Source organism: Garra rufa, chromosome 4 (genome assembly GCF_049309525.1).
Source record: "Garra rufa chromosome 4, GarRuf1.0, whole genome shotgun sequence".
Lineage (NCBI taxonomy): Eukaryota > Metazoa > Chordata > Actinopteri > Cypriniformes > Cyprinidae > Garra > Garra rufa.
In genome coordinates, this window is record NC_133364.1 from 19,904,076 (window position 1) to 19,921,413 (window position 17,338).

The window sequence follows — 17,338 nt, forward strand, 5'->3', positions numbered from 1 at the left end:
AAATCATCAGACCACAAACCTAAGGAGAGGGGTCACATCAAGGTCCATTTCTGATCTGATTTTTAATATAATATAATATACTAAAATCTCTCATTTTCAACTAATGTTGTTGAATACTTTTGACATGTGATACAGAATTTCCTGCTGTCATTACCATCAGCTGGAGTGCCCTGTATATCCACCAGAGGGCACTCCTCCCTAGAAGCCTGAGCACCAATGGATTCTAGCATGACCTACACTGAGGGTCATAAGCCCAGTGTTTGTAGCATTTTCTACCCCTGAGCCTCTCTACGAAATGGACGTTAATTCTGAGACTCGTCATGACATGGCCGCCTTGAAAGAATCCTCAGTCATCATGGCTGTCTATCCAGAGCAGGACAATTGATCATTTAGAAAATTAATAAAGTGGGCAATTTCAGTTTAGGATCAGTGATATCCTTGGCTTATCTTTTTTGCAAAATCAGTAGGAACTTAAACTGACAGTAATAATAATAAAAAAAAAAAAAGCTGGGTTTGTGTGTATGTGTGTACTGTAAATTATTCAAATATATACTCAAAATTGTTCTATTTAATCTATTAAAATCTATTAAAATTAGTTTTTGCAGGATGGGATGTCTGAATATGTTATTTCCATATTTAACTCCAAAGATCTCATTCTTCTTGACTGCATTGGTTAATTAAAACATTTAAGGTTTGTTACTTTTAAAAAATGTGAATGTAAAATACAATTAAACAACCATTTTACTTGCACTCTGCAAGGTAAACTTTCGCAAAGTTTGATACTACCCAGCAAAATTTTCTCTGTACTTTGTGGACCAACACCCTCAACTCAGTCAGTTGGTTGGTGTGTTGTGCGGAAGTCATTTGCATCCTCAGAGCTGCACTTTTCATTTTTTATCTACTTCACCCGTGGACGTGACTGAGCTCAGTTGATCGCTGTGACAAGATCTCTAAACCTCTACTGCTCATCAGATATATGCAAGATGAGAGGATACATACTTGGAATACTTGTACTTTTTTGGAAATATTGCATTTGCAGTGATGTGGTCAACTTTGATTCTGACATCAAGGACTTTGTAGTTGGTAACAGTACGCTATTTGTTCTTACTGACCATCGACTTCATCAGATGAGACATGATCTATATGAGGAGAAAAGGAAAGACATCACTAGAGTTAACATTCTGGTGCCTTTTGATGCCAACGGCACCTTGATAACGTGTGGAACATTTAACAATGGACATTGTGAAGTTCTTGATATAAATGACATTACAAACAGTATTTACTATGAAAGTGATATATTGGTAGGACCACAACAGAATGAGAAATCTGTTGCCTTCATAGCCGGAAGGTACCTTTTAGTTGGGAAAAAGGACAATGATGCAGAATCTCAAGATACCACATATTCCGTTGTTACATTGTGGAACACTTTACAGTCTCAACCAGGTGGGATTTTCTCAAAAACAGCGGGAGGATCAGAGGCCATCATTCAGAGCACTGTGAGAGATGTGGAGTTTGTTGACGGATTCCAGAGAGTTTCGCCCTCAGAATCCTACTTATTTCTCAATGCAAAGACTGACTACGAGAAAGTGCTCGTCCTGTGGATGAACAGCTCCAAAGGAAAAAAGATAGAAATCCTCAAATCCTTACAGGCTGCAACAATCCGATGCTGCAGTGATAAAGTTCGTCCTGTGCTCATTGCCTCCACCATTATTCCCTCAGCAAACAATGTTATTTGGGCAGGTGTGTTCAGTGCGCAGAATCAGCAGGATCCAGAGAACAGCACGCTGGCTCTGTACGACATCAGTAACATTCAAGGCCGTGTGAAGGGGTTCTGCCCTAATGGTGAAAATCTATGTGGTTCTGAGGTTGGAAACTGCAAATATATGCTCAAACATTTCACCTTACTGAGACACTGGTAAAATGTAATTGTAATATTCACTTAAATCATAAAGATTAAAGTCACTAAAGATTCTTTTTTCTTTTTGTGTGTGTGTGTGTGTGTGTGTGTGTGTGTGTGTGTGTGTGTGTGTGTGTGTGTGTCTGTTGCAGAGTGGTAGTGAACTTCAGCCGTTCTCTGTGGTGTTCAAGTACAGCTCAATGTCAGCAGTGGCAGCAATGAGGACTGAATCCCGGATTGTGCTGTTCATAGGAACCAGTGATGGCCAACTCATAAAGGTCTGCCTCATATCTTATTTTTCACTAGTTTACATCTATAAATAATAAAAGTTTAACAAAGTTTGAGAGAATCAAGTTCAGGTAATCCAACCGAGAAGAGGTTTGGGTACTGCAAACATGACAAGTGGTTTCTTTGTTAGATTAAACAGTAACAAAATAATGCAAACTTGAAAAATGAGGCAAACCCAAATTCTGCAATAAAGCAGCTGCGGTAAGACAGTAGTGTCATTATTCAGCTCCAGTTAGTTCAGTGTTGGTTCAGTTAAGTTCAATAACTGTGTAAAGTACATTCATTATGAAACAAGTTCAATTCAGCGATAAGCAGCTCTACCAGCTCTTCTGAAGACGGTAGTGCCACTATTCAGCTTGATTCAGTTCAGTGTCGATGCTGCAAAATCCATCAATTATGAACAAATTTGATTCAGCTATAAAGCAGCTCTACAGAGGAAATAGTATCATTAATCAGCTTAGTTCAGTTCAAGTTTTGTTCTCATCCAATACTGCCAGTGTCGTCATATAGCTGATTAAGTGTCTTTTAGAGTTAAGCAAGCCAAAGGCAATAGTGACAAAAAACCTTGGGTGAAACCAAGCTCAGATGGGGAACCAGTTCTCCTCTGGCCTAAATGAACAAACATGGTGTGACGTTGATTGGGATATGTCACATTGGCATTAGGTGGGAAGAAACAGTTGTCCATCCAGCAGGTTAAGACATGAAGGAAAAGTAAATGCCTGGCTTTTCAATGGTCTTAAGCACAATAAATGTTGTTAAAACTTTGTCTTAGTCCTAGCTGGTCCTGGCATGAAGCGTTCAAGCTGGCTATATGAACTTTTTTTCTACATATGTTTTTTTAGGTTAAAATCTATATGAATGCATTCAGAAAAGTATTTGTTTTGGAACTATGACTAAGCATTACTTTTAAATTGTTCGTTTATAAGCAGTTTATTACTATTATTATTAAATATTGCTAGTTTTTATTGTGACTGTTAACTCATTTTTTTTGCTCATTCAACATCAGTTGTGACATTTTTATCTACCACAATATTTATTTTACATATGTTTGTGCTTTGAACAGGAAATTCTGGGTTAGAGTGAGGCATTTATAACAGAAATGATTTAAGATAATGTTAAAATATGCATTGTTTCAAACGTACAGCCAATAGACATATGCATGTGAAAAAGGCTTACTAATCTTTTTTTGTGAAAAGTTATATCCAATTTCGTTACCTAACTGACATGAAAGCATAACACATTTAACCTTAAAAAAAAGTAATGAGAACTTAAATAATACACAGTTTTAACAAGAATTTATCTAAGTTCCTTTACAAATTAAATGTGTTCTTTCTGCTTTAAAAATGGGTCCGATTCACTTTCATTGTAATAACTACATGTTTGCAAATAAAGATTGGTCAGAATTAGTTATGGCATCAATATTATATCACAAATTCTGTCTATTAAGATGAACTTGTATTGAACCTGAATTATTCCCTTTAAGACATTTGTCTACAAGGATTGCCTACATTTAAATCATGATACTGTTTTGATTTCTAGCTTGTGTTGGATGAAAAATTCACACCAGGCTGTCCAACAGTGCTGTACAAATATGATGATGAACGAGCAGTGCTTCCCAGAATGCACTTTGATCCAATAGATTTCAAACATATCTACATCGCTCTGAGGAAACAGGTGAGTTAAGTTTACGATGCAAAAAAATTATTGATTCCAGGTCAGACGGGTGGGGATTTAAAAGGTTAGAAATTCATTCAAAGTTTTTTTAAAACACAATTATATTTTTGAGTATAAAATTAATGCCACAATTAAAAAAATAACAGCAATAACAAGAATCACAATATTAATAATCTAAGTTAAATTCAAGGCCAAAAATAAATCGAATCAAATCTAAATCTAAATCAAATCAAATCTGAGAGAACTAAGTCTAATACAAACCCGATTCCAAAAAAGTTGGGACACTGTACAAATTGTGAATAAAAACATAATGCAATGATGTGGAAGTTTCAAATTTCAATATTTTATTCAGAATACAACATAGATGACATATCAAATATTTAAAGGAGAACTCCGGTGTGATATTGACCTAAAGTGTATTGAATCATGATACCGAGTGTGAACGTACCTTGCATATTTAATCTCGGTTTGTGTCCAGCTGTCCGAAATCTGGGGTCAGTTAGCCGATGCTCACAACACGCTGTCTATGAGAGTGAACAGGGCATCGGAAAAGCCATGTAAATAAATCACTGTTTTACGCCATTTACGAGGCACAAAGTAGCTCCACACTTCATCGGTAGACTTCCTAGGGCCCTGACATTTAAAACGAGACATTGAGAACTCATAAAAAGCACCGGTAGTTTATTTACAAGAAGATTTATACAGACAGTACCTGGAAAAGAAAATCCGGTCGCCGCCATCCTGAACTTAGTCACGATAAATCGAGTGTCGAGCACCAATGAATTTATCAGGTTATCAACGTATCAGGTTGTAGTTTCCTTCGTGCTCGACACTCGACTTATCGTGACTACATTTAAGATGGCGGCCACCGCTCTGTTCCTGGTGGAAGATGTCTGTATAAATCTTCTTGTAAATAAACTACCGGTGCTTTTTCTGAGTTCTCAATGTCTCGTTTTAAATGTCAGGGCCCTAGGAAGTCTACCGATGAAGTGTGGAGCTACTTTGTGCCTCGTAAATGGCGTAAAACAGTGATTTATTTACATGGCTTTTCCGATGCCCTGTTCACTCTCATAGACAGCCTGTTGTGAGCATCGGCTAACTGACCCCAGATTTCGGACAGCTGGACACAAACCGAGATGAAATATGCAAGGTACGTTCACACTCGGTATCATGATTCAATACACTTTAGGTCAATATCACACCGGAGTTCTCCTTTAAACTGAGAAAATGTATAATTTTAAGGGAAAAATAAGTTGATTTTAAATTTCATGGCATCAACACATCTCAAAAAAGTTGGGACAAGACCATGTTTACCACTGTGTGGAATCCCCTCTTCAGTCTGCAAACGTCTGGGGACTGATAGGAATGTTGTCCCTGTCACGTGGATACCGGAGGTCAGGGTCCAAAAATGCAGGTAAGAGATTTATTAACACAATAAACAGAACAAAAGGCCAACACGGCACAAAAACGTAATAAACTGAAACACAAACTGAACAAAACAGGGAACACGGTCTAAGGCCAGGAATCAGGAACACAAATCATACAGACAAAACAAAAGACAATGCAGCCATGAAACAGGAGTGAAAAGTGAGAGTTCTTATAGTCCAGATGATTGTGAACAGATGTGAGTGTAATCAGTGCTGATGACAAGACAGATGTGAACGATCAGGGGAGTGCAGTGCAAGGGGAACAGCGACCTCAGGTGGCTGAGGGAACACAGTCCAGAGTCATGACAGTCCCATTCTTGTCTAATACAGGCTTCTAGTTGCTCAACTGTCTTAGGTCTTCTTTGTCGCAACTTCCTCTTTATGATGTGCCAAATGTTTTCTATGGGTGAAAGATCTGGACTGCAGGCTGGCCATTTCAGTACCCGGATCCTTCTTCTACGCAGCCATGATGTTGTAATTGATGCAGTATGTGGTCTGGCATTGTCATGTTGGAAAATGCAAGGTCTTCCCTGAAAGAGACGACGTCTGGATGGGAGCATATGTTGTTCTAGAACTTGGATATACCTTTCAGCATTGATGGTGCCTTTCCAGATGTGTAAGCTGCCCATGCCACACACACTCATGCAACCCCATACCATCAGAGATGCAGGCTTCTGAACCGAGCGCTGATAACAACTTGGGTTGTCCTTGTCCTCTTTAGTCCGGATGACATGGCGTCCCAGTTTTCCAAAAAGAACTTCAAATTTTGATTCGTCTGACCACAGAACTGTTTTCCACTTCGCCACAGTCCATTTTAAATGAGCCTTGGCCCAGAGAAAACGCCTGCGCTTCTGGATCATGTTTAGATATGGCTTCTTTTTTGACCTATAGAGTTTTAGCTGGCAACGGCGAATGGCACGGTGGATTGTGTTCACCGACAATGTTTTCTGGAAGTATTCCTGAGCCCATGTGAGGCTCTTTTTATACCCAATCATGTTGCCAATTGACCTAATAAGTTGCAAATTGATCCTCCAGCTGTTCCTTATATATACATTTAACTTTTCCGACCTCTTATTGCTACCTGTCCCAACTTTTTTGGAATGTGTAGCTCTCATGAAATCCAAAATGAGCCAATATTTGGCATGACATTTCAAAATGTCTCACTTTCAACATTCGATATGTTACCTATATTCTATTCTGAATAAAATATTGAAATTTGAAACTTCCACATCATTGCATTATGTTTTTATTCACAATTTGTACAGTGTCCCAACTTTTTTGGAATCAGGTTTGTAGAAATATTAGACTGTCTAGGTGCACCCAGTATCAGAGTAAAAGATAAAGCACGGAGAAAAAGAAGAAGTGTGAAGTCTCTGATCTGCAAGTGGTGCAGGGTTAGCACTTCTTATACCCTAAAACCAGATATGACAGGAAGTCTATAGGTCGCTTATATGTCTAATTTTGATTAAGAACACATTACTCATGTCTCAGCTTGTAACCAAAGGCGTTATTAATTTGCATGTTTGCCCACCAACGCAAACTTTAAAAAGGCACATTTACAAAGAAGATAGATATGATCAAATGTACGAAAATAACATAGCTACAGATCTGGCCATTTAAAATGCGCGCGGGAAGTAAAGTGGTCTCGCGTGACGCCGGTGTATTCCAAAGGAACACGGAAAATACAATGACATAGGAAAGACATGATCAGTAGGGGGCAGTCATGTAACGCACTGGACTGGAGCAGGCTGAAAACATTGCTGCAAACTAAAAGGTACGGTAACCTGGAGGGGACACCTTCGGTTCACTTATGTTTGTCGTGGCCACACAAATGAATTCGTAGGAACGTCATATTACTTTTTGTCATTGCCACGAGATATTAATTCCTGGGAATGTCATATTATGTCGTGGCCACAAGATTATTTTGTCGAGGTAACGACATCCTTATGTTTAATGCATAAACAAACCTGCGTAACCATAACCCAGGATTATCAGAGATAGGTTTATTAATATTTTTTATTTTGAGTTAAGAAATGTTTTTATTAATTGTTATAGAAATTAATGCAATATTAAGTTATATATTAACAATAGGCAATGCTGTATATGCGAATGTCTGTGCGCGATGTAGACAGCATTCAAAAGTTTATCAAGAATTTATTACATATAAGTACTTCAAATTAAATAGCCCTGCAAGAAACATTTTATGCATCCTTAAGTCTTATCCATTAATTGATCCTTTTTTTCTGTAATAAATGTATTATTCGTTTATATTCAGTATGTCCCCCTTAATTTCGATCTCTTAACATTCCGAATCTAAATGATAAATGCTGACATGCCATGAAAGCTTTGATTATACTATATGGCATATATTCATTTTTAGTCTAATTATAACCTATAGGCTATAGTGTTTCATTGTCGAGTGAATCATTCACGTTCCATTTGTAAATCGTATGGTCACACACGGGCATTAATACAATCATAAAGTCAAAACTTTATTGGCATAATTGTAGTTCACAATATTTGCTAAATATATGCCAAATAGCATATATAAAGTTATTTAGGTTAAGCGATTCACAATAAAGAAAAAAGTAGATAGCTCTAAATCACTTATTATTTATTCTTATTATAGGTTATTATTATTTCAATACCTGGTTAGGGCTATTTATTTTTAACGTCTGACAATTATGCCAATTACGTTTTGACTTTTTGATTGTATTTATCCCCGTGTGTGACGATACATGATGTTTTCATTTACAAATGAAACTACGTGAATGATTCATTTCTCAGTAAAACAGTTTAATATTTATATAGTCTAGTCTGTTAATTGGACTAAACAAAATAAAATATGTTCAATTCATATTTTATATGTTCAATTCTTTAGTTAAGAGAAGGAATGTAGGCCTATTTTACTGTGTGACGATAAATTATTTCCAAATGAAACTATGTGAATGATTCACTCTTCAGTAAAAACCCCAGTCATAGCACCTTTACAGTATCATTTACATTCAGAATGTTATGTAACGAGATCAAAATGAAGGAAAAAATAACGAATACAAACGAATAATACAAATATAATGGGAAAAAAAGAAGGTCAGTCAATGGACAAGATTGTGGGATGCATGAAATGTTTCTTGCAGGGCTATTTAATTTGAAGTAGGCCAACATGTAATACATGTAAACACTTGTGAAAGCTGTCTACATTGCGCACAGACAGCATTAGCATATACAGCATCGCCTGTATAATTATTTAATATTGTATTAATTTCTATAACAATTAATATAGGCAAACAATTTCTTAACTCAAAACGAAATATCTCAAATAATTCTGGGTTACTAATGTCACGCAGGTTGGTTTATTCATTAAACCAAATTTAATCAGGTTTATTCATTTTTTTTTTTTAGAAAAACGTCAGAACACCGGTCTCAAAAGTAGAAGCGAAAGTCTTGTTTCCACCAGCGCGGAATTTTTTTTATTCACCGTAATTGATGGATGTCTAAAACAAAAATAAGGAGAATCCTAAAACATATATATTTCTTAAAATAATAACATCTGAACTTCATACACAACAATACGGCAACGACTTTACAACAGGACACATTGTTTTATTTTAATTTTATTTTTTAGCTTGTACACCAATGGATTTCTGATGTCGGGATATTTCAGACTGCATCTCCACAGCTTAATCACTTTAGTATTAAACATACGGGTCAGGAGGCGGGTCGGGTACAATATTTTTTTTTTTTATTCTGCGGTCCGAGTTGCGGGTGGGTTATTTGAAAACGGTCGGGTTCGGGTTGTTTATCCACTGACCCGCGTGTCAGGTTGGACACTAATGTTTTGAAAAAAGTGGAGCGTGTGAGGAAAGCTTTCCCCTTCTCCCTGGCATGCATTTGAATGCTGAATTCGAAATGCAACTGAATGCAGTCGGAATCCGCCCCCAGCACCCCCAAGTCTCCAAATGTTGATTACAACAAGGCAACAGACAGCATTCAACACCCCACCCCCACTCTGCCATTCATAAACATTTCGCTCTTTATACTGCATGCCGCTTAACTCTGATGCCTCATTAACGGCTACTTTTCAGAAAACTGATAAAAAAAAAATTAAAAAAAAACTACACTTCCCTTTGGTTTCCCAGAACAGACTTAAGCCTAGTTCCAGGCTAAAATGATGTAAATCGGAGCTGTTTAAAGATGAATAAAAAAAAAAAAAAAAAAAAAAAACTTTTACTGATCGTTGGTCGGAGTACCCGCAGTTCGTGACTGGAAGCTGTTAAGAGACAGACTTAATGAACTTCTCCGAAATAGAAGAACTACTTTTCCACTTTAAAAAAAAAAGAAAAAGAAAAAAAGGTGGAAAAAAATTGCATAACTCACTGGAGCACTTTTGATACTTAACAATTGTTGTATTCGTTGTCAGTCATATAGGCTAAGCTTTATTGTTTTCAAAAGTGAGCCTTCTGTTTATTTGTCTAAATTATTTTCTATATTAGGATACAATACTAGGCTATAGTATTTATGGACATTAGGCCAAATCTACATGGGTTTCTTCCCTTTCACTTCAATTAGTTTTTAAGAAAAAAAAAAAAAAAAACTGCATGGGCAGTGCGTCATAATAATGTACGGCATCAAAATGCAAGAACAAATCTAAAGACAATAATAATAATAATAATAATAAAATTAATTATTAACACTCCTAAAAGTACAGTATAGTGCTCAGATACACTTACGGTAGGTGACCTAACCCTAGTTGATACTTTATTTCAACTTTTCAATTATTTCATTAATTAACAAATAAACAAATGCCTTTCCGATGTGATATAAGTGAAAAGGGAGACGATTTCGAAAATGATTTCACCATAAGGCGGATGCGAACTCGGGTCTCCCGCGTCAAAAACGATGTGTTACTCGTATTATCACTTACGCCACTGAAAATGTTGCAGAACAGCCGTCTTTTGTAATATTTGTAAATATGGAGTATTTGCATTGTGTAAAAACATTAAATAAAAGGCACCAGACTACAGAACATGGCATATACTAAAGTATTTATTTTTCTGGGGGAGGACCCACCCACATTTTTTTTGCTCCCGACGCCCATGCTTGATGATGAAGTATAGTCTACAGGATATAACAATAAAGTGCTTTTCCAATCCCGATTCCAAAAGGTTTTATTCCGCATCCACCCGCTCCCGCTATATTAACTATATTATTCGCCCGCTGCCCGCTTAGAATAAATTTCTAAGCACCAAAATCGCAAAAACAAATCAAAATAATAATAGTAATAATACTAATAAATAAATTAATTAATTTTTAACTCTATAAAAACAGTAGTTTATATTTAACCTCTCCATTTCTATTCCTCTCTACTCAAATTAATTGTCAGTGTATCTAAAATTGTGTATCTTAGAAAAAGAAAAAGAGGAACTACCTCTTAAACATGCATATCTTAATTTGATGTTGCTTTAAAACGCTGAAATATATAATGTATTTTATTCTGAAGGTGAAAGTGGTCCAGTTATTTAACTGCCTGCGGCGCCGTCAGGATCACGTTTTTTTCCCCCTTTAATTAAGTGGATACAGCTTACAATACTCGTTCAAGAGTAAGGGATTGCTCAAAACTATGCTATTTTACATATTTCTGTTACTTGTGTACAATCACAATGAAAAAACAGATGTGTATGCTATTTGTAAAAAAAAAAAAAATGTAAACAAGATGCTGGTTCAAGGGCGCGTCACAGAAATTGCCTACAATTCTGCATATAGGCTTGCTACTTATTAATTTTATTTTATTTCGTTTTGTTAAATTATTATTCATTAAGAAATTTATATTTCGCATATGGGCATTTTTATTTATTTTACATACAGCTTTTTTGGGTTTTCTCTGTGCATAAGATCTGCGCGTGATGTTCTGATGTTTATGCTGCTTTTTGCTTGTGTACAATTAACCCCTCAAAACGAATTTAACTGTTATTAATGTGTCACAGCCACGTTTCAATTTAAATGTAATTTAACACAATCTTGTCGTTAATAATAACTAAACGCGTCGGTTGTCCTTTGGAAAAAAAAAACAGAAATTAACATTTCTATTATCAATGCAGTCTAATAAAAGTTCAACAGGAAAAAAATAAAAGAAAATAATAATAAAACTGCTCCTGCTTATGAATAAATTTTTGCTTGATGATGAAGTATCTAAATAGTCTATAGGATATAACAAAGTGCTTTTCCAGTCCCGCTTCCACGAGGTTTTATTCCGCATCCACCCGCTCCGCGCTATATTAACTATATTATTCGCCCGCGGCCCGCTTAGAATAAATTTCTAAGCACCAAAATCGCAAAAATACTGTAGTTTATATTTATCCTTCCCATTTCTATCTGTCTCTACTCAAATTAATTGTCAGTGTATCTAAAATTGTGTATCTTAGAAAAAGAAAAAGACGAACTACCTCTTAAACATGCATATCTTAATTTGATGTTGCTTTAAAACGCTGAAATATATAATGTATGTTATTGTGAAGGTGAAAGTTGTCGAGTTATTTAACTGCCTGCGGTGCCGTCAGGATCACTTGGTTTTTTTCCCCTTAATAAAGTGGATACAGCTTACAATACTCGTTCAAGAGTACGGCATTGCTTAAAACTATGATATTTTACATATTTCTGTTATTTGTGTACAATCACAATAAAAAAAAAAAAAAAAAAAAAAAAAACGTGTAGGCTATTTGTAAAAAAAAAAAAAAAATGGAAACAAGATGCTGGTTTAAGGGCGCATCACAGAAATTGCCTAAAATTCTGCATATAGGCTTGCTACTTATTAATTTGTTAAATTATTATTCATTCAGAAAAGAAAAACATATATTTCTTATGTGGGCCTATTTTATTTATTATTATATATAGGTTTGTTGGGTTTTTCTCTGTGCATAAGCTCTGCACGTGAGGTTCTGATGTTTATGCTGCTTCTTGCTTGTGTATAATTAATCCCTGAAAACGAATTTAGCGGTTTACGTCAGTTGTCGGTTGGAGAAATAAAATAACCGAAATTAACATTTCTGTTTCCGATGCAGTCTAATAAATGTTCGTCAGGAAAACAAAGAAAGAAAACAAAATAACAATACAACTGCACCTGCTTATGAATAGGCTATCTTTTTGCTATTGGTTTGAACCATAATTTCAGGAAAGAGGAATCATTGAACTATTGTACTGGTATTTGTGACCACCGCCCCCTAGAGCTGGCCATGGTGTTTGGCTACAGAATGTTGTTCCTTGCGCCACCTGGTGGATATTATATGAAGTGCAACAACGTTGTAAAAAAATCTAAAAAAGCCGCTGCGGCAGGACGCGTGCCCACGCGTGCCGAATTGCAGGCTGCCGCGTGAAAATAGACGCATTTTTAATGGCCAGATCTGTACATAGCAACAGCATACAGTCTCTTGTCATGTCTCAAGAGGTCAGTCAGTGTAAAACTGTTAGGGCATTGAATACATATTCTCAAAAAGATAAATAATTATATAAATACTGTATAATAATTCATAAGACACATTCATAATACAGTTAATAATGCATAATCTTAAATAAAAATATGCAAATTCTTGTTAATTCCATAAGGTCAACACATCAGTTTACAAATATTCAAACATATATTATATGTTACATAAATATTTCAACATTCAGAAATTGTTATTTCTGACAAAAGCCATCAAACATAGCATATATTACACGATTTTCTACTTTTTTTTTTTTTTTTTAGAAAACTCATGTTGTTGGCTATTTCTGCTCATGTTTTTGATGTAGTTGAGAAGAGTTTCTGTGGTTTCATGTGCTAAATACAGCACTCTGAAAGACTGCAGAGCTGCTTTGGATCCTATCTGCGGCTGGTGTGTGAACTCACACAGGTCAGCCTGACATCTGCTTCACTCACATAGATTTTAATATGTTAGCTAGTTAAACATACATTCATTAGCATGTGCAACTTAGTATAACTTGAATTCATATAATTCTACTTGTCTAGATGCTCCACTCAAGAGGAATGCTCAGAATCTTCATGGGTGACCACCCCAAAAAACTCTCTTCAGAAACTGGTTTCTTTTCAGGTTTGGGCATATAAATTTTCCAGCAAGGTATTATTATATTACCTTCAAATAAAACCATTTTTATTGCATTGAAAACATTTAAGCAAATTCTCCTGACCAGTCAATGCCCTCTCCTACACAGATAACTCTACATCTTTCCTTGAGTCTGGAGAGCACAGGAAATCCGACCTTCTCATGTACCTTCAGCACAGGAACCATAAACCTGTGCGATGGGTCTGATCCACCTGCAGTTTTCCCAAACTGCTCCTGTAGTTTTTCTAACAAGCTACTACATACTATAGGTTGGTCCTATACAGAAATGTATATATTGTGGGAGTGTAGACAAACTTCTGTGTCTCTAGGGTGCCTGTAAAAAAGTTCTTATTTTAAATAAGAATTAAAATAGGGTTTAAACTAGAAAAGGATTTTTGCCTGATCTCTTTCTGAACACTGATTAAATATGCATGTGTCTGTATGTTGTAGAAAGGAAATGAAGTTCTGTCTAAATTGTGACCACAGTGCACCTATGCATGTTCGAACTATTAATACCCACACATCTTAGTGTAATTTCCTCTTACCCTCATTAACCTTAACCAACTCAACAGCTAAACTGTAAGGTACACAGTATTTTTTTAGTAATCAACCTGACTGGGTTTAATTTGTGATTATAACCCATTGTATACAAAGAGCAATGTAGTAAATGTTTTGTACTTTTTTGGTAATCTGTTCAGGTTTAAGAGTTTCTGCTACAGTTACTATTGAGGATCAGAAAATCACAGAGATGCTGATGCTCAGGAACTGCTTCAGTATCACTGAACATTCATCAAGTGCTTCTTATACACAGTGAGAAAATGCACAGTCTATAAAAGTTTTAAACAGCTAAATCCTGTATTTAAAATTATCATAATGTGAAAATTAATGTGCGTAACATTAAATAAATGCAGGTGTGTTCAGTGTATCTCAGCTGGGTGTCACTGGTCCTCTACCCTCCAGCATTGTGATTGGACACAGGGGCCTGGACCACAGTTAAACATACAGGTGAGACAATGTGACACTCGCAAACACTGTACTTACAGTATTTATGTTTTGATATCTTGTTGTTTTTCATTTCAACACTAATTGCCCATTATGTTTGTAAGATGTGAAAAAATGAGAAATTGAGTTGGAAGTGTTCCTAAAGGTCATGAAATAAATGTTACTTAACCCTAATGTAAAATATCCCAATAGCCCTACAAATATATTTTTTTATGCCAAATAAAATATTATTCTCAATATCCATTCTTTTGGATTTTGGGGTGAAATTTGACACTGATATGATGTGCTCTTATGAGATACACCTAGATATATAACTCTAAGTTTGAACAAATGAAATATCAATGCATTGACTGAGAACTTAGGAAGTAGATGAACAATTCATAGTTCTCTTTCTCTACTCTTTAGGATGCATGCAAAGATCTACTCTCTGAGACAGATTACCAAGTAAGTGTCAAATACTGTTTCAGTACTGAGGATTTTGTTTTAAAGGTCATTTAATATCCTTTAAAATACAGTTTGTTGGATCTCAAACACTCAAACAAAATGTTTAATTTTTGCATAATTTGTATAGCCTGTTTTTGTATGTGTCCTGTAGGAGCCAGAGATTCTCTCTCTGGAACCGAAAAGGGTTTCTTTCCATGGTAGAAACAATGTTTTATTAAGAGGAAGAAACCTGGAATCTGTCACTAAAATCCGTATTCAAGGGGATTTAAACTGCATTTCTAAAGAGTGAGACTCTTTGTTTAGTTGTATATATAAATGACTGTAGATTCAGATAAATGATACTGTATATCTGTGTATGAATGTTTTCCTTCAGATGTCCAGTGTTCGATCACTCCAGTGACTCTTTAAGGTTCCACATTCCTCCCAGTGAAACTAAAGGAACAGCAAAAGTGTGTGTTGTTACTCCTGACGATCGTTGTCATGGTAACAGCATCATCACTTACAGTTCTCAGCCCAGCTGCACTGGAATAAAGCCCACAGTCACCTGGAACAGGTAAGAGACCATTTCAGACACTGTCTGATCAACTTCCAAACTGCATACATGTTTGTTTAAAGTTACAAATGTAAAGTCTGCTTTTGATAAAATTGATAAAACTGCATCGTATATTTTTGATGCAGTGGTGGAAGGAAGATTCATGTTCAGGGCAGCAAAATGGAATTAGTGGAGTCAGTTACTGTTCTTCCCTCCAATAAAGTGCTGAAAACACAATACAGCACAAGCTCAGGGGTAAGATGTGTTTACTACTTGTGCAATAGCTAAAATTTGATGTTAACCTCAAACAGGAACCAGTCTTGAAGCTCACAGCACTTTATCATAATACAGTTAAATAGCCCAAATTATGAGTTTAAGTTGGCTGATATTATCATTACTTTGCTTATATAATTCTTAAATGCTATGTGTAGATGTAGACATATTTGTGGCTAAAATGTAACATCTTGAGCATGTCAAATATAATAAAGTCCTATTTTCATGATCTTTCTTTCTCAGGATGTGTGGTTTCACTCCCACCCTTATGATGGCAGTGGTCAGTTTAGATTGTTGTTGACTGTTGGGAACACCACTGTGAACTGTGTGGATTATTTCTTTTACAAGCCTGATCCAAAGTTCATTCGATTTATTACCTTTCCAGTGGCCAATAATCTGCAGGTGAACATTCAGGTAAAGAATGACTAAATTCTAAAAAACCAATACTATTTGAAGTTTTGCCCATTTTATGACATTTAATAAAAGATATAGAGAAATTAGTGAAAGAACTTGATGTGCAGTTGTGCAGAGATGGCACAAATTGATTTCTCTGTTTCTCAGAAAAATACAGATATGTTGAATTTGAGTATGAGGGAGGTGACTGTGATGGGTCTACATGGAGATCAGCAGTATCAGTGTGTTTTGGAGAGGATTGAGTCCAATGCCATTATCTGTACGATTAAAGGAGATTCAGGAGTGGTCACTGCAGTGGACTCAATCACTGTAAGTATGTTTTATTTTCTTTAAAATGGCAACTATAACGTTAATTCTCAATTATGGGAAGAAGTCAGTTTGACTTGATAATTGTTGCTAAATCTAAAATCTTATCAACTTTATGAGATGTAGGGCATAACTCTGGCATGTTTTTCGTTGTCTTTTCAAGATTGGCGTTGGGGATACTTATGTTCTCAGGATGGGAGAAAGTACAAACTATTTCTGCATCAGTCCACAGAACCCATCTGGCCAAGTATGAAGGAGCAATAGAACCACTCAGAGAAAAAAAAATTAAATACTGTATTTAAGCATATTATTAAATTATATAAGCATGGTTTGAAACTGCCCCTTTTTCCTTCCATCACAAACATGTAACCAATCGCACCAACCTGCAGGATGGGGCTTTTCATATCATTAGCAAATCATTTCTACCTAAGGATACTGACTTTTAGAAGGTAGCCATCTGAGAGGGTGAACGGGACCATGGTTTGTGCAACAGCAACATTATTAGCTATTTAAAAATGTAGTCAAGGCAAAAGCAAATGATATCTGTTACTGTCATGTGTCCAATGTTGTGAAGTGATACATTAAATGCATTATTCTGATATAACAACTTGTAGACGACCCTGTTCTCTTGCCATTGTGTAGCGTTTAATACTTCAGTTGAATATATATTTAAGCTATTTTAGGGCATTAAGAAATTTTCAATGGTCAAAATGTTTAACAAGTCATTAATAACTCATTTCATTATTCATTATCAAAAGTTTTAAAACTGGTTTCTGCAGGGGACTTAAATATTTATACTTGTACACAGCTTACATACAAATAAACATACCAAAATATTAAAAGAGTCTGGTCTGTACTTAAATGAAACTTGACATACATATCAGAAAACGTTATGTATCACAAATAACGCCTTGTTTTCTTGAAGAGTCCTAATTTTCATCAAGCACAGAATGCTTAACACTTTTTGCTGCGATATGGTATTTCC

General features: G+C 35.7%; 1 protein-coding gene across 1 annotated transcript; it reads left to right on the plus strand.

Moving 5' to 3' along the window:
• The first annotated feature begins 983 nt into the window (after window positions 1–983).
• LOC141333064 (plexin-C1-like) lies at window positions 984–16,770 on the plus strand. Its single transcript, XM_073838001.1, has 15 exons — window positions 984–1,865; window positions 2,050–2,175; window positions 3,725–3,859; window positions 13,072–13,172; window positions 13,289–13,376; window positions 13,471–13,651; window positions 14,090–14,192; window positions 14,294–14,387; window positions 14,790–14,828; window positions 14,980–15,113; window positions 15,202–15,381; window positions 15,507–15,615; window positions 15,877–16,047; window positions 16,195–16,356; window positions 16,517–16,770. The coding sequence occupies exons 1-15, from the start codon at window positions 984–986 to the stop codon at window positions 16,604–16,606; spliced, it is 2,595 nt and encodes an 864-aa protein (XP_073694102.1). The 3' UTR covers window positions 16,607–16,770.
• Window positions 16,771–17,338: the final 568 nt, after the last annotated feature.